The sequence below is a fragment of the Colias philodice genome, chromosome 23 (genome assembly GCF_061535455.1).
Source record: "Colias philodice isolate Cphi_HAF_F1 chromosome 23, ilColPhil1 Martin Lab GWU primary, whole genome shotgun sequence".
In the NCBI taxonomy this organism is placed as follows: Eukaryota; Metazoa; Arthropoda; class Insecta; order Lepidoptera; family Pieridae; genus Colias; species Colias philodice.
The window spans coordinates 2,364,452-2,391,505 of record NC_143108.1 but is presented as its reverse complement, the minus strand read 5'-3'; the positions used below and the strand labels follow the sequence as shown (position 1 = coordinate 2,391,505).

Here is a 27,054-nt window from a genome sequence, read left to right as displayed (position 1 = left end):
AAACCCTCACTGAAAGGGAATTACGTCTCACAGCTGATCACGATCGTCATATTTTATCTCGAGAATCTGAAACTTTTACTCAATATGAAGACCGTTTGACAAATAATAGGGTGCACCATAATATTATTCGATCTCTCGAAGATGAACATGAGCATAAGCAATGACTAGAGTAGGGACGCGAATATTACCATTATTTGAGACAAGAACGATTAATAAGTTTGTTTAATGAAAGATTAAGAATTGAAACTATTGGTCTCTTGAAACGGACGAATAGCGAGAGGCCCGTCTTACTGCAGACAGATTTCGACATAGTCTTAATGACTTAGAGGTAAACATAGAAGATCAATCTACAAATTCGGTGGTGTGGTCCGACAAATATAAAAGTGGGTTTGCTTATAACCTCACAATTGATTACCTACAGATCATCTTCTGTATAGGCGATATTAACGTAGTATGTTTTTTTTGTAATGCTTTAAAGTGGAGTAAGGAGTCGGCTTTCGTTTGAAGATACGCCGGAACCTTTGAAATCACTACTTTTAAGTTTTAGAGGAACATGTGCAATCTAAACAGTTCTTAGACAATATTAGCTCTTATAGTATTGCGTTTTAAATGATCCTTTGGTGCTCAACAATTATCAGATGCTCCTTTCATTCTTACTTTTAAGATACAAGGTCAAGTTTATCATTTGATAGGATCCCTTTTGCCTGAAGGCCAACCTAAGTTTCTTTAAATATATTTTGTATTCGACTACGGCGAATAATCGAATACAAGAAATCAATATTTCTCGAATTTAAAACTGAACTCATTTCACAATTTTAGAACATGTTAATTCATCAGGTTAATCCGTATATATGCGTTTTAAATCGACATTAGAAGCTTTTCCTCAAGATGGTGATATTAATATAAAATTGGTATAAATGCCGATAGACGGAAGTCTATCAGCACTCAGGAATTCCCTGAGCGTGTTATAACGCCCAGGCCACAGTATTACAATTTTTCCTACAGTAGGGCGACGAATGTATTTTCGCATAGCAACGGAGGGGAACTCGTGGGGGGTAAAGTGACGCGGGCCACGTACCACAAACATGTTTAGTTTGTGGTACCGAGCGCGAAAGAAAGTCATCGTGTTTTTAGTAAAGTTACTATGTACACTAACGTAATTGACGTTACTTAGGTACATATTCTATAATGGTGCGCTCAAACTGTTAATCTACATTTAATTTAGATTATTATTTTAATTACTAAGAAATGTAGAATTTAAATCACATTCATTCATGTTTTCCTCAGATATTCGATGTCTATGATTTTCGATGATTTTAAGATTTTCTTATCAGAGTATTCAATTTTAATGTAGTTAAATTTTATAAGAGACAATTAAGAACATTCAAATATAAAGTGTCACGTATTTTTTTTAAACGACGAATGATGAAAAACGACCGAATCGCGGACGAAGTCGCGGGCAACAGCTAGTGGAAAATAGTGTGGTAGGGCTATATCAAGCCAAAGATTGTTTTGTTTTAAAGCTATTTAGTTTTACTTGAATAGATTTTACTTTTGAATAATCAATTTTTATTGATTGTCACGCGCATCGTAACTCGTAACGAAATGAATAATTTTGAGTTTGACTGTAATAGATAGTTTAACCCATTGAGCCCCGAACGGCCCGATCGGTCCACGACACAATAGATTTTCTATTGTGTCTGTGATTCCAGGGCCTGAGTTATTAAACTCAAACATTTTGACCTGTACATCGGATCACATACCTTCATTCACTGCATTAATGTAATGATCAAGTTTGACAAGTCTGTTTGCACTCATTTAGATCCTGAGGATCAAATAATATCAGAAAATGATTGCATTGCATTTCAACGCAGAAGTTTTCAAAGCAAAAATGTGTTTAATATCGATATAGTTAAAGTTGTAAATTAAAATAACATTTGCATTGAACAAAACGTTTCATCCGCAGCATTAACTACGCAGCTAACATAAGCACGTGTTGTTATGCTCATTACCTAGGTCATAGGTATTGGTTGGTAACTGATAGTGACAAGCTGTAACTCACTAGATATTTGGAATTAATTGTATTGTCTTTTGAGTATATGGAATGGACACTTCTGTGAAAAGCAGTCACTGTTTAAGGGTGCTTTTCCACCAGAGATGTGCGAGGAGGCGTAGCGAAGGATGTGTTTGTAGTGATAATTATTTACTATTAGCGGTTCGCCCCGGCTTCGCCCGTGATACGTTTACGTTTTCTCTCCATAAGAACCATCCTCGTGCTTCAAGGAATATTATAAAAAAAGAAAAAATGAAATCGGTTCAGCCGTTCTTGTTTTACGCTTACCAACACTTATAGTGATTCATTTTTATTATATAGACTAGGAAAGGCACCGTTTCTATAAACCTCACGGAGCCCGAGACCTTTCCAACGAATGCAAAACCGTGGAAATCGGTTCGTGCATTCTGGAGTTATAGCGTCAGGAAGGAAAACCCGACATATAGTAGATTAACGTTTTAATAAAGTACATCACGAAGTATGAGTGTTTATATAAATCACCCGTATTCAGATAACATTATTTTTTTTACTGAATTAATACCAAGGATATATGAATCACCAAAGTTGGTATACTTTATATTCTGCACGAAGCAATCCTTTATGGCTAGAAGAATTATGTTTCTTTCGATTGAACTCAATTTTATTTTAGTAACCAATACGTGTTTTGAATGACTTCATAATTTCTTGTAAATAGCTGGATAAAACACGTGGCGAATGCATTTTCCTCATATGCTATATCTTATACTTCTATACAAATATTATAAAGAGGAAAGGTTTGATTTTTTGTTTGTTTGTTTGTATGAATTGAATAGGCTCCGAAACTACTTGGCAGATTTGAAAAATTCTTTCACTGTTGGAAAGCTACATCATTTCTGAGTGACATAGGCTAGGTTTTATCTCGGAAATCCCAAGGGAACGGGAACTATGCGGGTTTTTTTTGAAAACGCGGGCGAAGCCGCAGGCGGACAGCTAGTATATTATAAAGTTGAAGAGTTTGTTTGTTTGTTTGAACGCGCCAATCTCAGGAAATACTGGTCCGATTGGAAAAATTCTTTCGGTGTTAAATAGCTCATTTATCGAGGAAGGATATAGGCTATATATCATCACGCTAAGACTAACATGAGCGGAGCAATGCGGGTATAACCGCGGGGCACCGCAAGTAAAATATACATATAACATGAGTTTATTATAAATTACAATGCATATCTCTCGTAAATAGTGTTATCTCGATGCAAACAATGTGCGATGTATTTTTTTCTAATTATAACATGGAAAATAAATTGTGAGCTATTTTACGATATGATGTGAGGTGAAGTAATGAGAAATCTGAATAACATACAAGCTTCTAGTGAGTAGTTATATTTGTATGTTTTCTCTAAACTTTTTGGAAAGTAGAAATATGTTATGTAGATATATATGTAGGTACCTACAGTTATGTTATGTGTTACATATATTATTTCAATTTTACTGCTTATTTTTAATATATGTAGCTACCGGGTTAGATTAACAAGTTAAATTAATTATTATTTTTATTGAATGCATTCGAACCCATACCTATATTCCTAGTATTTTCTAGTGTTTGATTCTACGCGAGTATTATATTATTGTCCTGAAGTTTCGTCGGGATGCTATTTATATAACGAATAAATCGCATTTAAAATCCGTTCAAACCTTTAATTTCTTAACACATATTCCTCCCCATATCGAAACCTAGAATCACAGTTATATCTTTTTAGTTATCTATGGTTAAACAACATTAAACGAGTTATCAAAACGTTGAATTAAATTTAATTATTTTATTTACAGTTTTTTACTTTTCATATCATTACATTCGAAAATATTTATTATTTAAATAAGAGATATGCGTAAAAAAAGTAAATAGATCGTAGTGTCGTTTTTAATGCACACATTGTGCAATCATTATCACTACATAGTATAAAACAAAGTCGCTTTCTCTGTCCCTATATTCTTATGTCCCTGTGTATGCTTAAATCTTTAAAACTACGCAACGGATTTTGGTGCGCTTTTTAAAGGTTTTGGTGATTCTCGAAGGATCTAGTGTCTATATAATTAATTAGGTTTTAGAAAAAGTGGAAGAAGACACGGAAGGCTAGTATAAAATAATAAAAGCACTTATGAGTTTCCATTTCATTCTGCTTCATTGTAGCAAGAATACAATAATGCTAATTAAATATTATTGTATTCTTGTTACAATATCGTCAATCGGTACTTCCCCACCGCAAGGCTTCTTATTTATGCCGCAGCATGACTGCTATAAACCTTATATTTTTCTATGCTTGGTCGTAGATAGGATACCATTTACATATCATAATATAGTATTGTAATAAACTACAGCAAAATATTAACACCTGAAAAATAATAAATTTCAAGATGGCGTATGTAAACCTTCTCATATTCACATTTTAAATTTATATGCTTAATTACATATAGTTTTATCTATATTAGAAGAGTTAGCAGAAGAGTTTGTTTGTATGTTTGTTTGAACGCGCTAATCTCAGGAACTGGAGGACCGATTTCAATAATTCTTTCACTGTTTATGGACGTGATCCCGGAGTGATATAGGCTATATAATATCGCACGCTGAGAACGAAAGTGACCTAATACGAAATTCGTGTTTTTTGGGAATCATCAAAAAAGTGTTCGTAATTTACAGAACTATTTACAAATCATGACATAATTTGTTCGCATGCAAAGTTATATAAGATATTAAAGTCTGATATCATTTTAGAGGATATTGTCCATCCATACAATCCATAAAAAATATTTTTTTTTTATCTTTTTTTAAAAATTACCATTAGATATTGCGTCACTTTAGTACTGAAAACTTGAAAATCATCTTTGACTAGTTTGGGAATGAGTCACTTTAGTTTTTTTGTTCTATGCATGCATTTGGACGTAACCTGAATTATGTCAACTTAGTATTAAAATATTAATGCGAAGTAGTCTAATGAAACCAAATGTTAACTAAGAAATTATATTTATTGTTTGTTTCAAGACTCATTTTTACTATTTTCTTAATACCTTTGGGCAATCAACTCTAATATTGGTATTATTAATCAACAAAAAATTATACTTCAGTATAATTAATTAAAAAAAGTTATACAAAAGTGCAGTTTTAGTTAGGAACTAGCGGTCCGCCCCGGCTCCGCCCGTGGTACATATTTCGCAATAAAAGGTAGTCTATGTTCTTTCTCAATGTCTAAAGATTATCTGTGCCAAATTTCATCAAAATCGGTTCAGTAGTTTATTCGTGAAAACCATACATACATACAAACCTTTCCTCTTTATAATATTACTAGCTTACCGCCCGTGGCTTCGCCTACTTTGTTTCAAACCTAATAAATTATACACTAAAACCTTCCTATTTAATCACTCTATGTATTAAAAAAAACCGCATCAAAATCCGTTCCGTAGTTTTAAAGATTTAAGCATGCAAAGGGACATAGGAACAGAAAAAGCGACTTTGTTTTATACTATGTATGTATGTGTATAGATTTATTTCGCACCTCTTAAAGTGAAAGTTTATCTAAAAATTTTGGCTCAGAGCAGATAGATAAATAGCGAACAAAACGCAAGTAAGATCCTGGGAAGTACTAAGTAAAATTCTACTAACAGCTGCGAGTGAAAATCTAGGTAATGAGATACGATGCAGAAACAAGTGGCCGAATGCCAAAAGGTTACTAACGAAAAGAATGAAGCATACCTATCGTTACAGCAGACCTACACTTGCAGACGAGAGAGAGCATAAAGCGCGACGAAGGAAAAAAAATAACTACACAAGAGAAAGAAGAAGAAATGTGTTGATGTCAACTAACTTGAAGAGATTGCTAAAAGTTTCTCAACGAAGGACTCGAGAAACTTTTACAGCCAAACTAATAGAGGTAGGAAAGATTTCAAACCTAGAACCTCAGCTTGTAAAAGTAAAGATAGGAAGCTACTAAATAGTAAGAACGATATTATTAAAAGATGAATGAACTTGGATTAGTACTTCCAAGAACTGCTAAATAGCACAGAAACTGCTGAAACACCTTCTGCCATACAAAATTATACTAACATCCCAGATATCTCGCTGCCTACAAATAGACGAAGTTAGATTGGCCATTAGGAAACTCAAAAATCATAAGCCACCAGGAACTGATTACATCTCTGTGGAATTGCTTAAATATGCTGAAACTAGCTTTAAGGAGAAATTTTATGAGCTGATAGTCCAGGTGTGGTAGTCTGAAACGACGCCCTGATAACTTTTCTTTATTCTTTCTAAAAGCACATTGCCTTACACATTGCATAGGTACATGAACCACAGACTAAGTACAGGGTTGCCACAACAATGACATAAGAAAAATTATAGTTAAGTTTTTCTAATATAATCTAATACGCCCGATGAGTGGAACATCGCAGTAACATAGGATATATATTACAGCGGTGTGTACAGCACAAGAAAGGTGACATATTTGATTGCCAGAATTATCACGGTATATCTCTTTTAAACACGGCATATAAAATCTTCGCCTATGTCCTTTTCAATAGAATATCTCCATACACAGAAGACAAACTAGGCGACTACCAGTACGCTTGGGGCCCTAACCGTTCGACTACTGATCAGATTTTGAAACACTTGAGTTCAATGTCATAACACGCCATATTATTTTCGTGAATTTTAAGGCTGCATACGACAATGTTCACCGAAATTTCCTGTACCAAGCGTTGACTGAGATCGGCATTCCACCACAATTGGTGTCACTTACAGCAATGACGTTAAAAAAATAAAAAAGCGTCGTTCGGATCCATTCAGTATCTTGCAACCTTTTAGGGCAATGGAAGGCCTTAGGCAGGGTGATGCGCTCTCCAGCCTTCTGATTAACATAGCCTTAGAAAAATGCACCCGAGATTCCAGAAATTGAGACATCGGGCACTTTATTTTTCAAATAGATACAAATACTGAGATACGCGGATGATATAGACCTGTATCGGGAGGACGCTACCAGCAGTGATCCTCTACTGCTGTTAACGCATATCTTGCTATAGACCAAACTGCCCAAAAGCTCGGTTTACAAGTCAAGTTCGTGGCTGTACGTGACTTTGTGTACCTGGCATAATTAATAACAATCCAGAACGAAATATCTGCAGAAATATGTTAACGAATTATGGCTGATTCGGCCTTCTAAGATATTTTTGATCGAAACTGCTATCCCGAAACATAAAGGTACTGCTATAAAAGACCCTACTAAGACCAGTACTAACATACGGGTCCGAAAGTTGGGTCCTGAGCAAAAAAATGAGGATTGCCTGCTGGTGTTCTAGCGAAAAATCCTTAGACGGATTTTCGGTGCTGTGCTGGAAAATAGACATTGGAGAACGCGGTATAACCATGAGCTTTATGAAATGAACGAGGAGCCGAATGTCTTATAGACCATAAAACTAGGCCGTTTACGCTGGGCCGGATACGAGGCACATATGGACGACAAGAAGGCACCTCTGCGTCTTCTCTACGGAAAACCAGATGGGCCGAAGCTCCGATGGTTGGATGGCATCTAATGATTGCTGTGAAAATCTGGAGAACTCAGACAAAGGACCGAGAGATCTGGAAGAAAATACTGGACCAGGCCAAGGCCCACTAGCAGCTGTAGAGCCTCAGATGACGATGATCACTCAGCGAGGAAACTCTTGTATTTCATGATAACTTTTTCGGTATGAATTTTTCGTTTTCTTTTTCATTTTCTTGAACCATTTGTAATATAAAATCATCTTTAATCTCTTCATATAATGACCTAAACATAAATATTTAAACAAATTATTATTGAAACAACGACATAAACTTTAATACGCCATAAAATTAACTTATCAAAATATTATTAAAACGGCCTATTTATACATAATACACTTAAACAAAGAAAGCATTTAATAAAGTACAGGCATAACGAGAAATATGTCGTTACCTTTAGAATAGTTGATAATACAAAAATGACTTAATATGATTTAAGTCACAATTCAAAAACTGCATTTTAGTACAAAAGTGACCTAATACGAATAACAGTCTTGTTAGGATTAGAACATTGACAAAATATTTACTTACCTTTCGGTAAATAAACGCCGCAATCAGGATTAAATCACTTTAAAACTAAGAAATGTAATCACCGTGCCGACATAATACTAAAACGGTCACTATTTTAGCGGAGGGACGTTTAAAATACGCAAATTATAAAGAGACGCAACATACGTGTTTTTCGGTTTCTAGGTGACATAGGATAGTTTTTGATTTATTAAATGATAGAATACCTTATTCTGAGTCATTTTATGAGTATAACTCATTTTTGCAAAATTTTGAGTTAGGTCACTTTCGTTCTCAGCGTGCGATATATATAATATATATTATGTACCAAGGGCGAACCCCGTTGTTCGGCTAGTTTTCGGCATCAACACACGCATAATCCAATCATTTTCACGTATGATTTATCATAGTATAGTGACTATACAGTATTGAGTATAGCATCGTAGGTAGGTATAACGCCGCGCTGTGTGGGACGTCAATTGGTAGATAGACGTAACTAGATCCGGTGAATGGTGATGATTGTCAAGTAGTTAGAGATCAGTCACGGTACGTACTCACTTGTATGCAAAAAATTCAAACTCAAACTCAAACTCAAACATTTATTTATTCAATTAGACTTCTTCTAGAAGCACTTTTGAAACGTCATTAAGTACATATTTTTAACATTTACCACCGATTCGGAAAGCAGTATCTACGGAGAAGAATCGGCAAGAAACTCCATAGTTGCTCTTTTTAATCATGTCAGATTTACAATTTTACAAATTACCTAAGTAATATCATAATATATTATCATAATATGCCAAAGAACTGTCCTGTGGTTTTCACGCGACAACCCTCCATGGGTTTTTATCTTCCATATATTCCTTAATACTGTAATAGGCTCTCTTGACAAGTACATTTTTTATATAAGATTTAAATTTAGAACTACTAAACTCTTTAATATTATGAGGAATTCTATTGTAAAAGCGTATACCTTGGCCCATAAATGAATTTTTAACTTTAGCTAGCCGGAAAAATGGCATTTCAATTTTATTTCTGTTTCTTGTGTCATAACAATGTCTATCTCCTACTTTTGTGTGTAAGTAAGCGTTATTATGTACATATAAAATATTATTAAATATATACTGCGACGGTACAGTAAGGATACCAGTATTCTTACAGAGATCTCTTAGTGAGTCTCGAGCACGCAAATTATATACAGAGCGTATGGCTCTTTTCTGTAATATAAATATAGTTTCTATATCTGCAGCCCTGCCCCACAGCAGAATTCCATAGGACATTATGCTATGAAAGTAGCTAAAGTAAACCAATCTAGCCGTTTCTTCATCGGTGAGATGCCTTATTCTTCTAACTGCATATGCAGCTGAGCTGAGCTTAGCAGCGGTGGTGGTAACATGGGCCCCCCATTGAAGCTTCTCATCTAATGTCAAACCAAGAAAAACAGTCGATTCCACAGGGTATAATACCTCCCCGTTTAAAATAATATTCCTTTTCACCTTTTTTACATTTGGGAGGATAAATTCTACACAATTTGTTTTTTTTGTATTTAATAGTAAATTATTAGCATTAAACCAATTGGATATGCGTAAAAGAGCAGAGTTTACTTCGTCAACATTTGTGTCATGTCTATCCACATTAAAAATTAATGAGGTGTCATCTGCAAACAGTACTATTTCACACATATCCTGCAAATAATAAGGTAGGTCATTAATATACACTAAGAACAAAAACGGTCCTAAGATAGATCCCTGCGGAACACCTATGTTAATCGGCGCACCGCGAGATTTCTCTCCATTAACGACAACGGTTTGTACCCTGTTCTGAAGATATGAAGCTATGAGATCCTGAGCTAAACCTTTGATACCATAAAAATTTAGTTTCCGTAATAGAGTGGAATGTTCTACACAGTCGAAAGCCTTAGAAAGGTCGCAGAATATCCCCAAAGCATTCTTTGAATTTTCCCATGCTTTGTATATATGTGACAAAAGAGCTACTCCGGCATCAGTGGTAGAGCGCCCCTTTGTGAAACCATACTGTTTGGCGTGCAGTAAACCATTTGATGCAAAATGACTATTTAATTGGTTTAAAATTAGTTTCTCGAAGACTTTACTCAAAGTTGGTAATATGGAAATTGGCCTATAGTTATTACTGTCTTCTTGGTCACCACTTTTAAATAAAGGAATAACTTTGCTAAACTTTAGTAAATCAGGGAATATACCACAGTCGCAACACTGATTAAATATAAACGCTAGTTGATTGGCAATGTTTTCTATGATATTATTTACTAAATTTACAGACATACCCCAGAGATCACATGTTTTTTTTAAATTTAATGTTTTAAAAGTTTTAACAATTTCATCAGCAGTCACGTGTCGCAATTCAAATAATTTGTTACACTCAGCAACGTTATCCCTCAATAAAGACTCTGCAAGCGCTGAAGACGAATTTAAATTCTTAGTTAAACTAGCAGGGCATTCGCCACTATTAATGAGTATAAGTGTTATTTGCTCATAAAGCGTGTGACAACACACGGTGAAGATACTATAATATTTTATGTTAAGATTCTCTAATATAAAATATTACAGTATCTTAAGGTATCCGGTATCAGCGTTCTGACCATCATTTTTCTTTTTGTCATTGCGTACTAAGACCCCTGTAGAACCACCATCCTGTTACAAATGACCCGAAATTTTGTGTCAGTGTTTCGTTGAAGAACGTTGTTCTGTCTTTTTTTTTGAAGATTTAAGGGCCTGGTTTGTTCTTTCTTACTTTTATCACTTAGGGGTATGAAAGATAGATGTTGACCGATTCTCAGATCTATCCAATAGACATTCAAAATTTAATGAGTTTTTTCGGAATAGTATTGTAACTTATATTGTGACACGAGGATTTATATATAGAGACTAGCGGTCCGCCCCGGCTTCGCCCGTGGTACATATGAAAAATAGATGTTGGCCGATTCTCAGACTTACTCGATATGCACAGAAAATTTCATGAGAATCGGTCCACCCGTTTCGGAGGAGTATGCAGACTAACATTGTGACACGAGAATTTTATATATATAAAGATAGAACTGTGTAAGAAGATGTATTTGAAGTATATTTTGTTGCATTTTTTTTACCCGAACGCGCCTCTGATATCAAAATTTATTTATTCTTCATTTATTACATTGCAATCGCTCGCTACACATTGTAAACCGGTTAATTCGCATAGGTAAGTAAGGCATAATGAATTTTTTGTATCGCATAGCAATACTCGCCAATTCAAATGTAACAGACATTTGAATTTCCAAGGATAAAATAGAAACTTGCATATGTTATGTGTTGCTGATATGTGACAAATGTGTCAAAAAAAATGAAACTTGAATCTTCACTACATAGTATAAAACAAAGTCGCTTTCCCTGTCCCTATGTCCCTATGTCCCTATGTCCCTTTGTACGCTTAAATCTTTGAAACTACGCAACGGATTTTGATGCGGTTTTTTTTAATAGATAGAGTGATTCAAGAGGAAGGTTTATATGTATAATAACATCCATTAAATAGTAGAGAAGTATTGTTATTTTTGAGGTTTCTAATGTGATGTCGTAAAAAAGTACATTTTTTCCGCTTACATTGCAAACGCAGGCTGAACCCTACGAGTTTTATCAAAATAATGTACTAAGTATTATACACATTGAAAAGGTCTATAGAAAAGTCCGCGATGGTATATGTCTATCTCTTATGGATAACCCACAATAACTTTTTTTTGTCATTTACTTTTTACGACAAATAATGGCTAATTTTCGATACGATTTTAACCAATACAGCATTAATCCTTAACCAATTAAATACCTTGAATACATTGTTCATTTAATATAGATCTATATGGCCCGTTACACCGTATGATTTAAGTGAATATTTTCGAAGATATTACAGATTTAAAAATTGCGGGACGTAGCGTTTGCGGCGGTACCGGCCGGCCGCCCGGCTATCTATTTTATATGTAGTTTATACCCGTTCGAAGCCGGAGTGGGCCGCTATGTTTTTATATATTATGTACAACGTTCACAGTTTTTCTGTAGTGTATTTAGTATCAGCATTGCACCCGTGCGAAGCCGGGGCGGGTCGCTAGTATAATATAAAAATGAATCCCAAAATGTGTTGGTAAGCGCATAACTTGAGAACGGCTGAACCGATTTCGTTAATTCTTTTTTTATTATATTCCTTGAAGTACGAGGATGGTTCTTATGTAGAGAAAACGTAAATATGTACCACGGGCGAAGCCGGGGCGGACTGCTAGTATTTGATAAAATTTAAAGTAACAATCTCTCAAACAAGCAACGGTAGGTAGGAAGGTATATTAAATAAATTACATTTCAAATTGTACTCGATAGCAATTATTAACCACTGGTTCCGAAAGTCTCTATATAGAAGAGCCGACGAGCAACTGTCTGGTCGTTCTATTGAAATCATTACAATTTTCTAAAGGAAAAAAATATTGTTTGAAAATCTTCTAAATTAATTTGGTTAAACTATATGGCTATAGTTTACGAAGTAACTATTCTCTAATCTGTGCTATAGTTAACAAATCTCGACCAGGCGTTAATCTGTAATCTGTTGTGTAAATGGATAAGTATTATGTAATTGCTTAGAAACAGATCATTCTGCAGCTTTCCCTAAAAAAAAAGTATTCAGCGTTATAGTTCTTGCATTTGATACCGAATACTCAATAATGAGTGCAGACTGGTTCACGGTATCAAATGCAATGACCTTGACATATTGTTCTCGAATGATCTAATGACACATATGGGCTAGATGCTCATAAACATTGCAATGTTGTGCTGATTCAGTTTTTATATAGATTAATTGTAGTTCCGATACAATAGAAGTTGTATGTATAATGTGATGTTCACTGTTCATTTTCCTTAATATGTGCATTGAGGAAAATGAAGGGTCTCTTACTTTTGAAGGGTCACTACTATAAACGGTTTGTCATAACAATGTATTGAATATCGATATGTTTAAAAAAATACCTAAGGCTTTATGGATACCAGGTAATTGATTTTCATAGATAAAATACATACTCCTGAATTAATATCGTCTATGTAAAGTTACACGGTGGAGTGACGATATCCGCAGGGTTGCTGGTCAAAACAGGCGACAACGAGCAAACGACCGGGCTCAGTGGCGTGCCATGACTGAGGCCTATGTCCAGCAGTGGACAAGTGTAGGCTGACAATGATGATGATGTGATGTAAAGTTACAGGCAGAACACTGTCAAGAGCCCGTGGCTTCACTCGTATGGTATAAGAATAAAAAGTAGCCTGTATGTTTGCAGATTTATATAATTTATGTCTGTGCCAAATTAAATGCAGATGCGATCAGCTGTTCTGACGTGAAGGAATAACATACATCCATTCTCACAAACTATCACGTTCATAATATTAGCAGGAGTTTCTTGCCGGTTCTTCTCCATTGATACTGCTTTCAGAATGGGTGGTAGAATTTAAAAATAATTTGGAAAATCCAAAAGTGCACGCCTCATAATTTTTTTTAATAAATATTTATTAATTATTATTTTTGTTTATTTAATAACAATTAAACCACATCGAATCAGACCCTGAAAAATGAAAGGGTTCTATTCCTGAGCATACTCAAGCGTAAGAGAAAAAAAAAGACTCGATTAGTAAAGTATTTCGGTCGCTATCGTGTTAACAAGAAAAAGGATCCGCACATACAGACACACGGACGTCCAAGACAGAACTTTTTTAAACTGTTTTTTAACTAGTTTAAATAACAAAAATGACATCAAAAATATCATGAACGTTAAAAATAGTGTTTTTTCTTAATATGTGTGTGTATGTATTATCTTACAAGTTACAAGTGCAATGTATGATACATAAAGACATTTTAAGTTTGAAAAATCTGATGTTTTGCGCGAAGTGACAGTAGTACCCACCTCAACGCTTCGCTTATGAGGCGTGCAATATGTTATGACGATTCAAAAGTGTTTCTAGAAGAAGTCTAATTGAATAAATAAATGTTTGAATTTGATAAAATAGGATAGTACGTATTTTTCAGTTACCAAAGTCCACTTCATGTAAATAATCAAATGCTTTCCGTCCTTGACATTAACACATTTAGCGTCATTGTTTTCTATTTAAAATTCAATTCAATTCAACGTTCGTGTAATATAAGGTAATTGTACTGTTTTGATGAGATTCGATTATGTAATTAAATGATAGAAGTCGTGATTGTGGTCGTAATAAATATAGTGTTCCTTTATAAGGAGCTAAATGAAGTTTTATTTCACATTTTAGTAATGGTCGAAATTCCATCATAAACATTAAATTTATAGCTAGAAACATATATCATACTAGCGTACTCCGCGGTTTTACCCGCAGTGCTCCGCTCCTGTTGGTCTTAGCTTCATGATATAGCCTATGCCTTCCTCGATAAATGGGCTATCTAAGAACGAAAGAATTTTACAAAGTGGACCAGTAGTTCCTGATATTAAACAAACAAACAATTTTTTGGAAAAAAAGCCTTATAATATTTGTACCTCTAGATTATGTAGGGAACAGTTTATGTTTAATTTGTTTCATATTGACAGTATATTATGTATAAACAATAACATTTTTTAAATAATTTTACAATGTATAAGAAGCCCTTAGTATTGAAATAAATCACCCGCCTAGAGCCCTGGGTGGAAACAGATACAATGTTTCTATAGGTAGATAATATTTATCGAATTATTTTATATTGGATTGCTATGCTTAGAAATGACTGTAGAAGGCCAAAAATATTGTTTTAATATCGCAAATATGTATAGTTGGGGCTTCGGCAAAGATTCCATATGTTTGTAGATTAGAAAGTTATGGACGCGCTAGACATTTTATATTGAAAGATATATTTGAAAAAACTGTACATTCATAGAAAAATCAGAAATATTTAAATTATTTATTAATTATCGTACCTATTTAAACGTATTACGTAGGTGTTGAGACAGTGTTTCTTATAAATTAAAATAATCAAATAATTTTACAAGTCTTTATTAAAACCCACACAATTATTTAAATTGAATTTAAAAGTACAGTAGGTTTGAATAAAATATGTTCAAATTAATCATTTTATTGTTTCTTATAACTAAGGATTTTCTTTACATAAAAAAATCTTATAAAATTAACTTATTCCGATCCTATCCATAACAAAAAAAAATCAAGCTGATTGAAAATAAAGCTGCAACTTCTGCTACTATATATTCATTCTTACCATTTCTTTTAACTACCATTGGTTCGCATCTCGATACTTATCTAGTAGGTACAGACAATGTTCTTACAAAATGCAACTCGACCGCCACTCATCAATGAAAGAGATTTATATGGGTTAGTACAGTGCGAGTCAACGACTCGACGCGATATGGGTTTATAGTTGAAGGCCGCGGTTCGCGGGTGATAACCGTATCGGCAGACACGCACGTGGTCTGTGATAAACGGATGATGTTTATAGTTTATACCACCTAGATAACGGCGAGTCTGAGTTTTACTATCGTGGTAAGGGTAGTTTTATCGTGTGAGCATTTAGCCAATAGGAAAACGGAAGTAAAGTTGGTAGTAATAGATAGGCGATTTCAATCTATGAATACGGTGTCATGTTATCTCTTCTGTAGTGTGGAAATAGCTTTGGCTATAGAAGTAGGAGTTTAGACTTTCGTGCAATGTCAAAATAAGACCTTTTTTTAATGGTCTTTAATGGACATCGAACTCAACATCTCAAGAATGTGATAATTTGTTAATAGTGTGGTGTAAACTAAATTTTCTTCCGCAATTAGTTGAAAAATGATAACACTATGAACAAAAAGACATTTTATTTTGCTTGTGGACGGGAATATGCAGCATTAAATATGTAATATCTTACTAAAAACAGAAAGCTTCGGGTGAAATAACATAGTATGCAGTATTTGTAAAAGGTCGTAGCCTCTTGATAAACATAATCAACGGGCTCTGGATAATAGTGTTTTAATAATTAATATAGTGATAGGATAAAGCTTTTGGTATCTTTACTTTTTTTAGTATTTATCTGAATTATTCTACGAAATTACGCGACCAATATGTAAATAATAAATTTTATTTAAATACTAGCGGTCCGCCCTTTTTTTTTTTTTTTTTTTTTATAGTGGGGAAATCTTCTTAGATACCCCCGGCTCCCGGGGATGGAGCCGTGGTTATGTCGGATTTCTACCGACTAAAACCCCACTCTGTTCCATCGCGCTGCTTTGGACGGAACTGCGGGAACGGTTACGACTCTACCGCGTGTCCCGCCCAGCAGATGCCCGTTTCCAGGCCCACCACTAGAACCCCCCCTCGCTGGTGGCTGCTGGAACGAAGGCTTACGCCACCAACGCGCAGACAATGGATCTTTCCCCGCTCCATCATCCGCGTTCCCCCGAACCCCCGACCCCATCACCGTCCGGCCGGAGGGTGCACGCCGGAAGGTCCTCCGATGTGTGAAATACACGTCGGGGGACCCTCCGGCGCACTTTTATAGAGATTACCTCGCAGCCCCCACCTCAACAGAGGTGGCGGCCCTCGGTCCGGCCCCACGGACCGGATTACGAGTTGGCAGACGGCCGTTTTACATCGGCCGCCGCCCCACACCTAGTCTCTGCAGGAGTCTCCGCGCGTCATCACAATGACGCGTCGGGATCCCGCCCTCCGCTGCACGGCGTGGCTTGCTAAAGCAGCGAGCCCGGCGCGCCGCGACCTCTGGTCGCCATCCACCGCCGCATAAAAGCCGGCTCCTCTCTGGCCCACAAACAGGACCTCTGCCGTCGGGTCAGTCGAGGCTTTCCAACCCCAACTGCCGTTCAGCGCCACCTTTGCCTAGTGGACACTTGGTCCGCCAAGCCACGACCTCTGGCCGCCATCCCACGCCGCACACAGCGGCCGCTGGGCCACACCTAGCCCTGGCCATCGGGCCGGTTGAATCTCCCCGACTCTAAACCAGCCGTTCAGCCCCTCGCTGGTCCAATTTCGCTTCACTCAGAGGGCCATAACTCTGAGCTACTGAGCCCCTCCGCCGCGACAAGGCCTGGACCGTTGGGGGGTAGCGGTCCGCCCTGGCTTCGCCCGTTGGACATATGAAAAATAGATGTTGGCCGATTCTCAGACTTACCCGATATGCACAGAAAATTTCATGAGAATCGGTCCACCCGTTTCGGAGGAGTATGCAGACTAACATTGTGACACGAGAATTTTATATATAAGATGTACAACTTGTACAAGTTTTAAAAATTATAAGATTTTTGCACGCGAATCTATCTGCTAAGTATACATTAGTGTACTGTATAGGTAATGTTATATTTAATTTTACTGCTCTTAATACTATGTACGTTTTTTAGAATTTGAATATTCAAATCCTGTTATGAGTTAAATATTCTGCTATTCATTAAAATCGACTATGAATTAATAATTTTGCGCGCACAGGACACGAAACCTGCTTATAAATATATAAATGAAACAATATAATTGTCATACAAATTGACTTTTTAAATAAACATTTTTTATTCGATAAAGTGAAAAACCTTTTTTGATTTTTTACTTATGTTCCCAAAAACATAATTCATATTTTTTTAAAGATATAAACAACACGTGCGAAGCCGCGGTATGCTATTACATTATAAATATTTGATTATATGAATACAAATGATTTTATATCATTTCAGAATGTAATAGTTTTTCCTTGTTACCTAGACAAAAATGGCTGAATAAATTTGCATGAAATTTAATTTGGCACTAGTTAATAGATTAAAAACTGGTTGAAAATTCGAGATCTAAAATTGTCATTTCAATTTTTTTAGTTGACTTTTGAATTTAATTTAATCTATGGATAAAATATTTTTTTATTAGTGTCTAATACTTTTGCATAACAGGATTAGTGGAATTAATTTTTTTTATTTTCGTAAATTGCTAATAATATCTAGAATATTTTAAAATCGTACATTCATACTAAAATCATGCGAAAATTGCCTGTTTGTCAAGTTTATTTAACTTCAATTTAAAGCCATAACTGCTAACAGATAAACGAATCAAGATTAATAGATATCCATATAATAAAAAGTATAGAGGTAAAAATTATAAAAAAGATATGAAAACTGGAATTTTCTGGATTTTTTTTGGTATTTTGCCTGTTTGTTAAGTAGTAATAATTTCACTTAACTGCCATAATTTCTGAAAATATTTGGATAAAAAAAGGTCCATAACATAAAAACTATAGAGATATGTACCTATATATGAAATGAAAATTTTAAAAGACTGAATATGTATTTTCGATGAATTTTTAAGTCTAAATTATGTATGAAGAATTGTGGTCTTGTGATAACGTGATGAACAGAAAACAGCTTACTATCTACTCCCGCAAACCTCAAAGTAGCTTCCCGTATACCTACGAGTATTAATTTATTCGCATATCAAATAAAATGCAAGCAATACATGACTTCAATTAATCAAGAATACGAATTATGCACTTACCTAATAATAAAACATTCATTCATGCATTCTCAATTTAATACCTATGCTATGGTTTTAGCCTTATCAAATAAAATGTAATAACACGTAGTATATGTGATGGTTAATGCCTCTTTGTGAATGATGCTAAAAGAAACAAGTATTTTTTAATTTAGTTTGTTTTTTACAATTATCCGACAGAATGCGAGATTAATTTTTTTTTAACAATAATAATCAGACAGAATGCGAAAGATTTGAAGTCGCTCAAATTCTTCTCTTTTCTTCGCGAAATTTTTTATGAATGTATACCTATTTTTGTTAATTAATAGTATTCTTTCTAGTGCCAGTGATTAGTTAGAGTTATATGTAAATATAACATTAATAAAACTAGTTTTAGCTCTTTCATTTCTATTAAGTATTAGTTTGAATCAAAGTCGAGAGGCGGCCATATTTTTATCACTCTATTAATAATTCAAATGGTGTTCAAAACATGTTTTGTAAAATTCTTCTTAATAGATAACCTATACACTCACTTGTCGCTATTTTTCGAATGCTATCAATGTATGAGGAATTAAAAAATAACCAGCCAAGTGCGAGTCGGACTCGCGCACATCATCTATAATAGAAAATAATTTATTGAATGGGGTCCCTTAATAGATATCTCTTTTATTTTTAGTATTTGTTGTTATAGCGGCAACGGAAATACATCATTTGTGAAAATTTCAACTTTCTAGCTATCACGTTTTATGAGATACAGACAGACAGACAGCGGAGGCTTAGGCCGTTTTACTCTTTGGGTACGGAACCCTAAAAACTGACAATGATATTATACCTACAAATAATTATAAGTTGTGTGTCATAGGTCTGTATAAGATAAGCATATGTGTTTGGGATTCGATAGCAGAACTCATCGTTCATAAATAACTTCATTACCTACGATGCTCTTTCTTCCGGGCGAAACTAAACACACAAAATTATAAAAAGGTTTATTACCTTCCCGCTGATACCTAGAACAAAAAATAGTGCGTGCGTACAAAGTACACATGTCAGAAGTGAGATTTCTTTGCTACGCTACGTTCGTCCTTTCTCACTCTCCCTCTTCTCCGAAAAAAGCTGTGCACACCTTCGTGACAGTTATATTATTATTATTCCGTTCCATCCGTGAAAAAGTTACCCTCATGCGCCTATAGAAGTGTCACTTTAAAAAACAAATAAAACAAAATATGTATAAACAAAACATCAAAACAATTTCGTAACCCATATACGAAAACGACCCTCCCGGGTCATCGCTTCACTAGTGTCCTATTGTAGCCCTGTACTTGATAAGTGTTGCCATAATAAATATTCTATACGGTTTCTTATCAGAGGTCGGAGGTCGTTCACTCGCTCCTATAAACTCGTATTATGGGAGTAAGTCGCGTGCAAAATGCAGGTTTTATTCGTCTCTTATCTGTTTTTATATCGATTAAATGTTTACATTGTAATTCATTTTTGGTCGCGTTTATAGGGCCATGACCGGCGCGATAGTAGTGTAAATAGATGTTTTTGTTTGGAACACGTACGGGTGATAAAACAATACTGTTTTATTCTAAAGGATGAACCAGGAAGTCGCAATATATCGACCTAAAACCTTTCAATGAATTAATTCTTACAATGCATGTGATAATAGGCAGATAAATTTATTATTATTGTACTTTGTTATCATTAGTAGTTTTGTTTTACCATAAATAATGATTACAAAAAAGCGTGTGTGCCGAGCACACGTTCAGAAGTGAAACTTCTTTGGCAAGATTCAAAGATACATAAACCGTCGCCTTACTCCACTTAAGTGACGGTATTGCCATTCAGAAGTTTTACTACAATAAACTGTGAATATCATACTCATGTCCTATAAAATACTAACATTCGAACATACATAATTTTCAGTGGTTAAACAACGGCTGCAAATGCTAAACTCGCCATACCGCGGAGTGTGGGAGTGCGCGCGGCACGTCTATCGCGCTGAGGGGCTGCGAGCGTTCTACCGCTCGTACGGCACGCAAGTGACGATGAACGTTCCGTTTCAGGTGACTACCCTACTTTTTATGAAATTTTATTTTTGTTTGAAAATTTTGGAATGTTAATTTGGAACTATCATTTGGATTAGTGTTGAAACTGTAGAAAATATGGCTGTGAAAATGAATTGAAATTTTTAAAAATATATGTCGTCTATTATTTCTAAATTAGATATCATTTGCTCAATTGTCTTAAGTTTATATAACTTATAAACATCAATTTTTCAATTTCAATTACTACACGTGGCTTATAAATTATAAGCCACGTGGGTCGTTTAAAACCAAGCATCGCGTCTGGTCCTTTAAAAATGCAATAAAAAGCAAAACTACTACATATTGTATTCTGAGCTTTTTGAAATGACAATTGGCGGATATATTAAATAAATATAAATTGCGGTAAATGCTTCGCAAGACTGCTGCTATGAATCCGCATATTAACCAATAATATTGTTGATATATCAACCTGTACTAAAGTTCCAACAACCCATTCCAGGCGGTACACTTCGTAACATACGAATGGTGCCAATCGCGGCTAAACCCGACACGCGGCTACGAGCCCCGCGCGCACCTCACGGCGGGCGCGTGCGCGGGCGCACTGGCCGCAGCGGCCACGACACCGCTAGACGTGTGCAAAACGCTCCTAAACACACAGGAACGAGGGGCTGAAGGCCTAGTTAGTGCAGCGGGACTTGTACTACGAACGTCAGGGCCAAGGGGGTTCTTTAAGGGCGTGGCCGCGAGGGTGTTGTATCAAATGCCCGCGGCCGCGATCTGCTGGTTGACGTACGAAACGCTCAAGCACGCTTTGAATACGGTACGTATTTTTAGTATTGTAAGTTTATTTAAGAATAAATTGAACAAACCAAAATCATCAAAATCTGTTCATCCCTTCTTAAGTTATAATTAGTTAACAAGACTTTATTCAGTTTAATGAAATATACTTATTTTTTAATTGTTATTTAACTATTTTTTGATTGATGGGTGATCTAATTTAAATTCATTTGATTCTTTAATATTTTCAATCCAATTCATAAAAAGGTTCTTGACAATGAATGAATAAAATAATGATTTATCCAAGATTGAAATATGCACAATAAATATTATCTGTGTCCCTTAATAATAATAACATATCATGATATTCCATATAATTATTATCACTTAAAAATAAATTGCTAGGGTTAGTATCGCAGTTTCAATACGTTTTGTTAGTTTTTCCGTCAATTAAACTACAATTAAAAATGTATATCAAAATATTATTAGGGACAGGACAAGAAATATTATAAGTAAGCTGTGAAACTGGCCCTAAATTTCTTAAATAGTAGTAATTTGTTTATTTACGGCCTTACTAATAAAAAGTTAAACAATGGATAACTTTCTACCATAGCTATGTCCTGCTCTTGCTCACATGAAACGTCAATCATAAAAACAAAACAGGTTATTGCAATAACTAATCCATTGCAAAGCGAATGGGTAACATTTTATTAGTAAGACCATTAAATTCTAATTGCATTTACTTGTTTAGTGATGCTTGTTTCATAATTTGTCTTATTTTCCTCCCAATTAATTATATCTCTTCCTACCCCCAAAGTTGTTAAACAAATAACGGTGTCCAACAGTGAATATGTTCAGGTGGAGCTCGAGGAGGCGCCCGCGCTGCGTCTCGCGCCCGAACCGGCCGCCACATAGACCCCCAACACCCCCCGACACCCCCTAACACCCCCACACACATAAACACCCCCAGAGACAAACACCCCCAGGCATAAAAACACCTCCACACACACATAACCACATGACTTACTCTGCGAACGATTGAAGAAAGATTTGGAACTGCAATACAATGGCTGACAACTACTCCTATAAATTATAATGGATTGAAAAGAAGAAAATGGCTGTAAATTTTTGCACCAAAAATGATATTAACTTAAAAAACACATTTTTGAAATAGCTCTTCTACTATTGCTAAAGTTATGTTCTAAAATATTATGTGATTTATGTCAAGTGGTAAGAATAATAATTATGTAAATTGTTGATTAAAAATTATTTTGTTTTGTATAACTATTGCATAGTACTCCTCTTTTTATCCAATACTAATTTGTGACATTCAAGTTTGTATATATGAACGGATCAAAATTGTATAAATTTATAAGTATCGTAACAATTTAAAAACACAAATTGTTATTCAAAATTGTAAGTGTAATTTATATATTATATTGCCGTATGAACAATTCCATTCTAATCATAATTTATTCGAATTCGTAGACAGTAATCGATTTTAATGGAAAAAAATTATAAAAATGTATTGACATACCAAAATTACGAAAAACGCTAAAAAGGCCAATCCTGTCAAATGAAATAGTCCGTTTAAAAGCCTCCTGTCCATTGTACGTAATGTGTAAGAGCAGGACAAATGATCTTTTTAAATCGGTCGAATAATAGGCCTATTTTTAAACGTTTTTGGTATGTCAATAAACATCTATTTAGATTTCAGTCGAACCGATACGAATACGAAAAAATATACCAGTGATTTACAAAATCATACGAAAATATAAAAAAGAGGGGGTAGGGGAAGGCACCTATTGTTGTTGTTATGCGTTTTGTTGTTTATTAACAGAGTATAATATTATCGAGAAAAAAAATATTTTTTTGTGTATCTGTGCGCGGGCCCGCCGTTCTGCGTTTTTTTTTTTTATTTTATTATCTGTGATTTCGTTCGCTACGTCACTTGTACATAGGCGGGCCTGGTTTGTTACTCTGTGCGAGATTATTTTTTTAAACTATTCGATATTTGAATCACCGAACGAAATTGACGTGAAATTTAAAACAGACGCCATTTTGAATTCATTGCTTACAAATCATTTTGCTTATCGATTAATAAGAAATATCAATATAATATCTATCATACAAAATTATTACTACAATTGATCGCTTATTTTTGAAGAGATCGCTTCAATAGTATTATTGCATTGAATTTTCGTTAACGTAATTATAGTAAATCGTAAAATAATGTGTACATAGTTCAAGCTCAAATCGTGTCGTCTCGTTCTATATCATTGTAATAGCAATTGAATAGAGCGAGAGGCAATGACTTTATTGTTATTTATTTTTTAATATAACCCACACTAAGATAACTCGCGCAGAGTAAATATGTGTGCGTGAGCTGAGCGTGTGTGTGTATGTGCGTGTGTGTGCGTTAGAATATAGCTGTGATGTTATAAATAAAATTAACTGTAAGTCATTATAAATAGCGTCGATATTTAAGTATTAATTGTCCCTTACATTTGATTTTTTTATTGCATACGAGTTAATAAATTTTCTGTTGCTGTGTTATATTTTACATATGCGTATATTGATTTATTGTTTGACGTTATATCTATACAATGTATGTGTGTGTGTACACGCGCGTGTGTAGTGTGAGTGCAGTCAGTGGTCAGTGCCACTATAAAAGTATGACTATTTTTTGTTATAAACATCAACCTTATTTGTATGTAGTTAGAGTTCAATTTGGAAAGTATTTTTGGAGATAAAGCTAGAAATGTCAAAATGCAAGTGCAGTTTTCAACGCTTTTATGAAACTTGGAAAATGGGTGCGTATATTTGAAGCCTGTAAAGGCCTATAAATAAACGTTTATTGGTTCAATTAAATATAAAAAAGTCTAAATATATGAGTGTTAATATTTTTGCTTCGTTCGGTAACATGTTAGAAACTTAGCAAGTTAAGAGGCCTATATTTATAATTAAATATGCGGTTTTAATATGGGCAAACAATATCTTATTGATATTAAAACGATTCGTAAATTCACTATCACAGTTTTATATACCGATGATATTTTTTCAATTGTTTCGTCGATAATCTAAATTTTATTCGAGGCATAAAATTTTATGGCTCATATTTGATTTATTGTATAAATATTTTTAATTGTTTAATGTTTTGGTTACCGATTGTTTTTATAGGTATATTTTTTCACGTCGCCCGTAACATTTTTAAATGCGTATTAGATTCAGGAGTAGGGTAATATGTTATTAAAATTAGATGTTCTGGACAAAAATTTGTGGTTTTATATGACCTAAGTTGGACGAAGATAATACGTGACCTAACCATTGATATACTATATACAACTAGTCTCACAATCGCCTATTATAAGTCTAAAATGTCCGAGTATCGTTGTATAAAACATTCATTGAAATTAGCACCTTATTTCGTGGCAGTAAGGTTCAAAGTCTATTGTATCGAAAACTCTGCCTATGCCTTTTTGAGCGTTATTGTGAGTGTAATTGTTTATTGTGCGTCAATGGCATTAAATTTAAATGAACTAGTCTAGTTAAAATTCACCAGTCTCACTCAAACGGTATGTTTGTAAAAATGTACAAAAAATGTCAAAAAATCTACGCACGTGCGTACTAAAGTGTTAGCAATAGGGACGAACTACATCTATCCGTCCTTATAACGGAAAGGCCAAATCGTATAGATGTAGTGAGACCCCAGTTCAGCTTATATTATAAGTAGGCTGTGATTTCAAACTCTTTGAAAACTTGCACGATTTATATTTTTTGGTTTGTACATAGAGTTATTTAAGGGTTTTGGGAATTATGTTATATCCGTATACATAACGGTGTATGGAGCTGAAAATTTATCAAGTTAATCGCGACTCTTTTGTCATGAACATAAGGTTGCTTTTCAATTATGATTATGGAGCGTCTAATATGCAATAGTAACGTGGGTGTATGTGGTGTAAAACTAACTCGTGCCGCGCACATGTTTTAAATAAAGAAATGCCGCTTACAAGGTATACAAAATAGTTTGAGATCGTAAAATTGCAGTTTAAATTTAATTTTGACCATTGTTTATAAATTGATATTAAATTACACGTAGTTGTTTTTCTGATCTTTCTCCGACGAGCGCCCTTCCGAATATTAAAATAGATGAAAGGAAATGTATCATAATTATAATCACTATTCCGATGTTGGTTAGTCTCACAAGAGATTTGCTACCAAAAATATCTAAAGGTACTTGAAAATAGTTTGTTAATATCTTGATAGGCGGCTCATACAAACCTACGTTTTGTATATAAATATATATGTATATTGTAATAATAAAATATCACGATATTGTTTTCGTCTGTAAGATCAGTGTGTCTTCGTACAAACGTTGGAGTTTTATTTTAAACAGGGTGTGAGAAATTATTATTTTTTTGAAAGATTGTAAGGGACTTTTTACATCTGCCCGCATACTAAATCGGATGTGAGAAGTCCCAGCGTCAGTAACGTCGGCTCGAGTTGGGAATAAGGGTTGTTGTCCACTTAATAATGGAACAAATTAAAGTTTTGGTGGACGACGGCCCTTACATCGGTTAGAGTAAGTGATCCTAAAGGATGGAAAACTATGAGGTGCTATGTACAGCAGGCAATTGTCGCTCATTTGAAATTCGTGTTTTTTTTTTCGTTTCGTATATTTAAGTATTGTTTTTTTTGTGTATAAATTATTTTCTGTCATCAGACTGATTCGTATTAATAATTGATTACACCAAAACCAAGAAAACCTCTGCTTTCGTTACGGTTTCGGAAGTAATTAAATTTAAAAATATTTTACATAAATATCCTACTAATAAATGCGAAAATTTGTGAGGATGTGTGTGTGTTTGTTACTGTTTCACGCAAATACTACTGAACCGATTACAATGAAATTTAGCACACATATAGAGGGTAACTTGGATTAACACATGGGGTAGGTTTTATCCCGGAAATCCCACGGGAACGGGAACTATGCGGGTTTTTCTTTGAAAACGCGGGCGAAGCCGCGGGCGGAAAGCTAATCTTATAATAATAAGAACGAACTAAATGTCGATATTAAATTGCAACTAATGCTTACTGACCAAGACAAAAATAAATCAGTGTAAAATAAATACATTTTTATTTCCTGTATATAATAAATATTTAATTAAAATTATTTCAAATAGCGACATTTGTCTAGGACAAAATTGCTAGTACATTAACGTGCGTTAAATGTATTAGGAGAGTCAAATTGTTAGTATTAGGAAACGGGACAGAGCCGCCATGATGGTATGTGAAACAAGGAATAAAATAAACAGTTGGACAATATTATCGTTTTTTATTTTATATTTAAACTAGCTTCGCTTCGCCTGCTTTGTCTAAAACCTAATAAATGATGTACCTTTCTCTAGGATTAGTCTATAAAAAATTGGTTGTCTGTCGAAAAGTCGGTTTACTGACGATAGTTGAACGTGACAATGTCCGATTGTGCTTCTTTGTCGCTCGTTCCGCGCTCTCGCTTGCACTTCAAGCCTTACATGGAACGCCTCAGAGCGAGGTAACGCCGCATGAGTCATGTTTTTTCATGCGTGCAGCCGGCTCTATCGAATTATAAGACGTTGTCAC

At 34.8% G+C, this 27,054-nt stretch overlaps 1 protein-coding gene across 2 annotated transcripts in view; it reads left to right on the top strand.

The window, feature by feature from the left end:
* mfrn (mitochondrial iron transporter mitoferrin) overlaps positions 1-26,757 on the top strand; it is a 46,092-nt gene extending 19,335 nt beyond the window's left edge. Inside the window, exons 5-7 of one of the 2 annotated variants that reach the window (XM_089709794.1) lie at positions 20,534-20,673; positions 21,155-21,475; positions 22,291-26,757. In XM_089709794.1, coding sequence (XP_089565920.1) covers positions 20,534-20,673; positions 21,155-21,475; positions 22,291-22,347 — 518 coding nt within the window. In that variant the 3' untranslated portion in view covers positions 22,348-26,757. Of the gene's footprint in view, positions 1-20,533; positions 20,674-21,154; positions 21,476-22,277 lie in introns of both variants that reach the window. The other variant, XM_089709795.1, reaches the window with a different exon arrangement.
* The last annotated feature ends 297 nt before the right edge of the window (positions 26,758-27,054 follow it).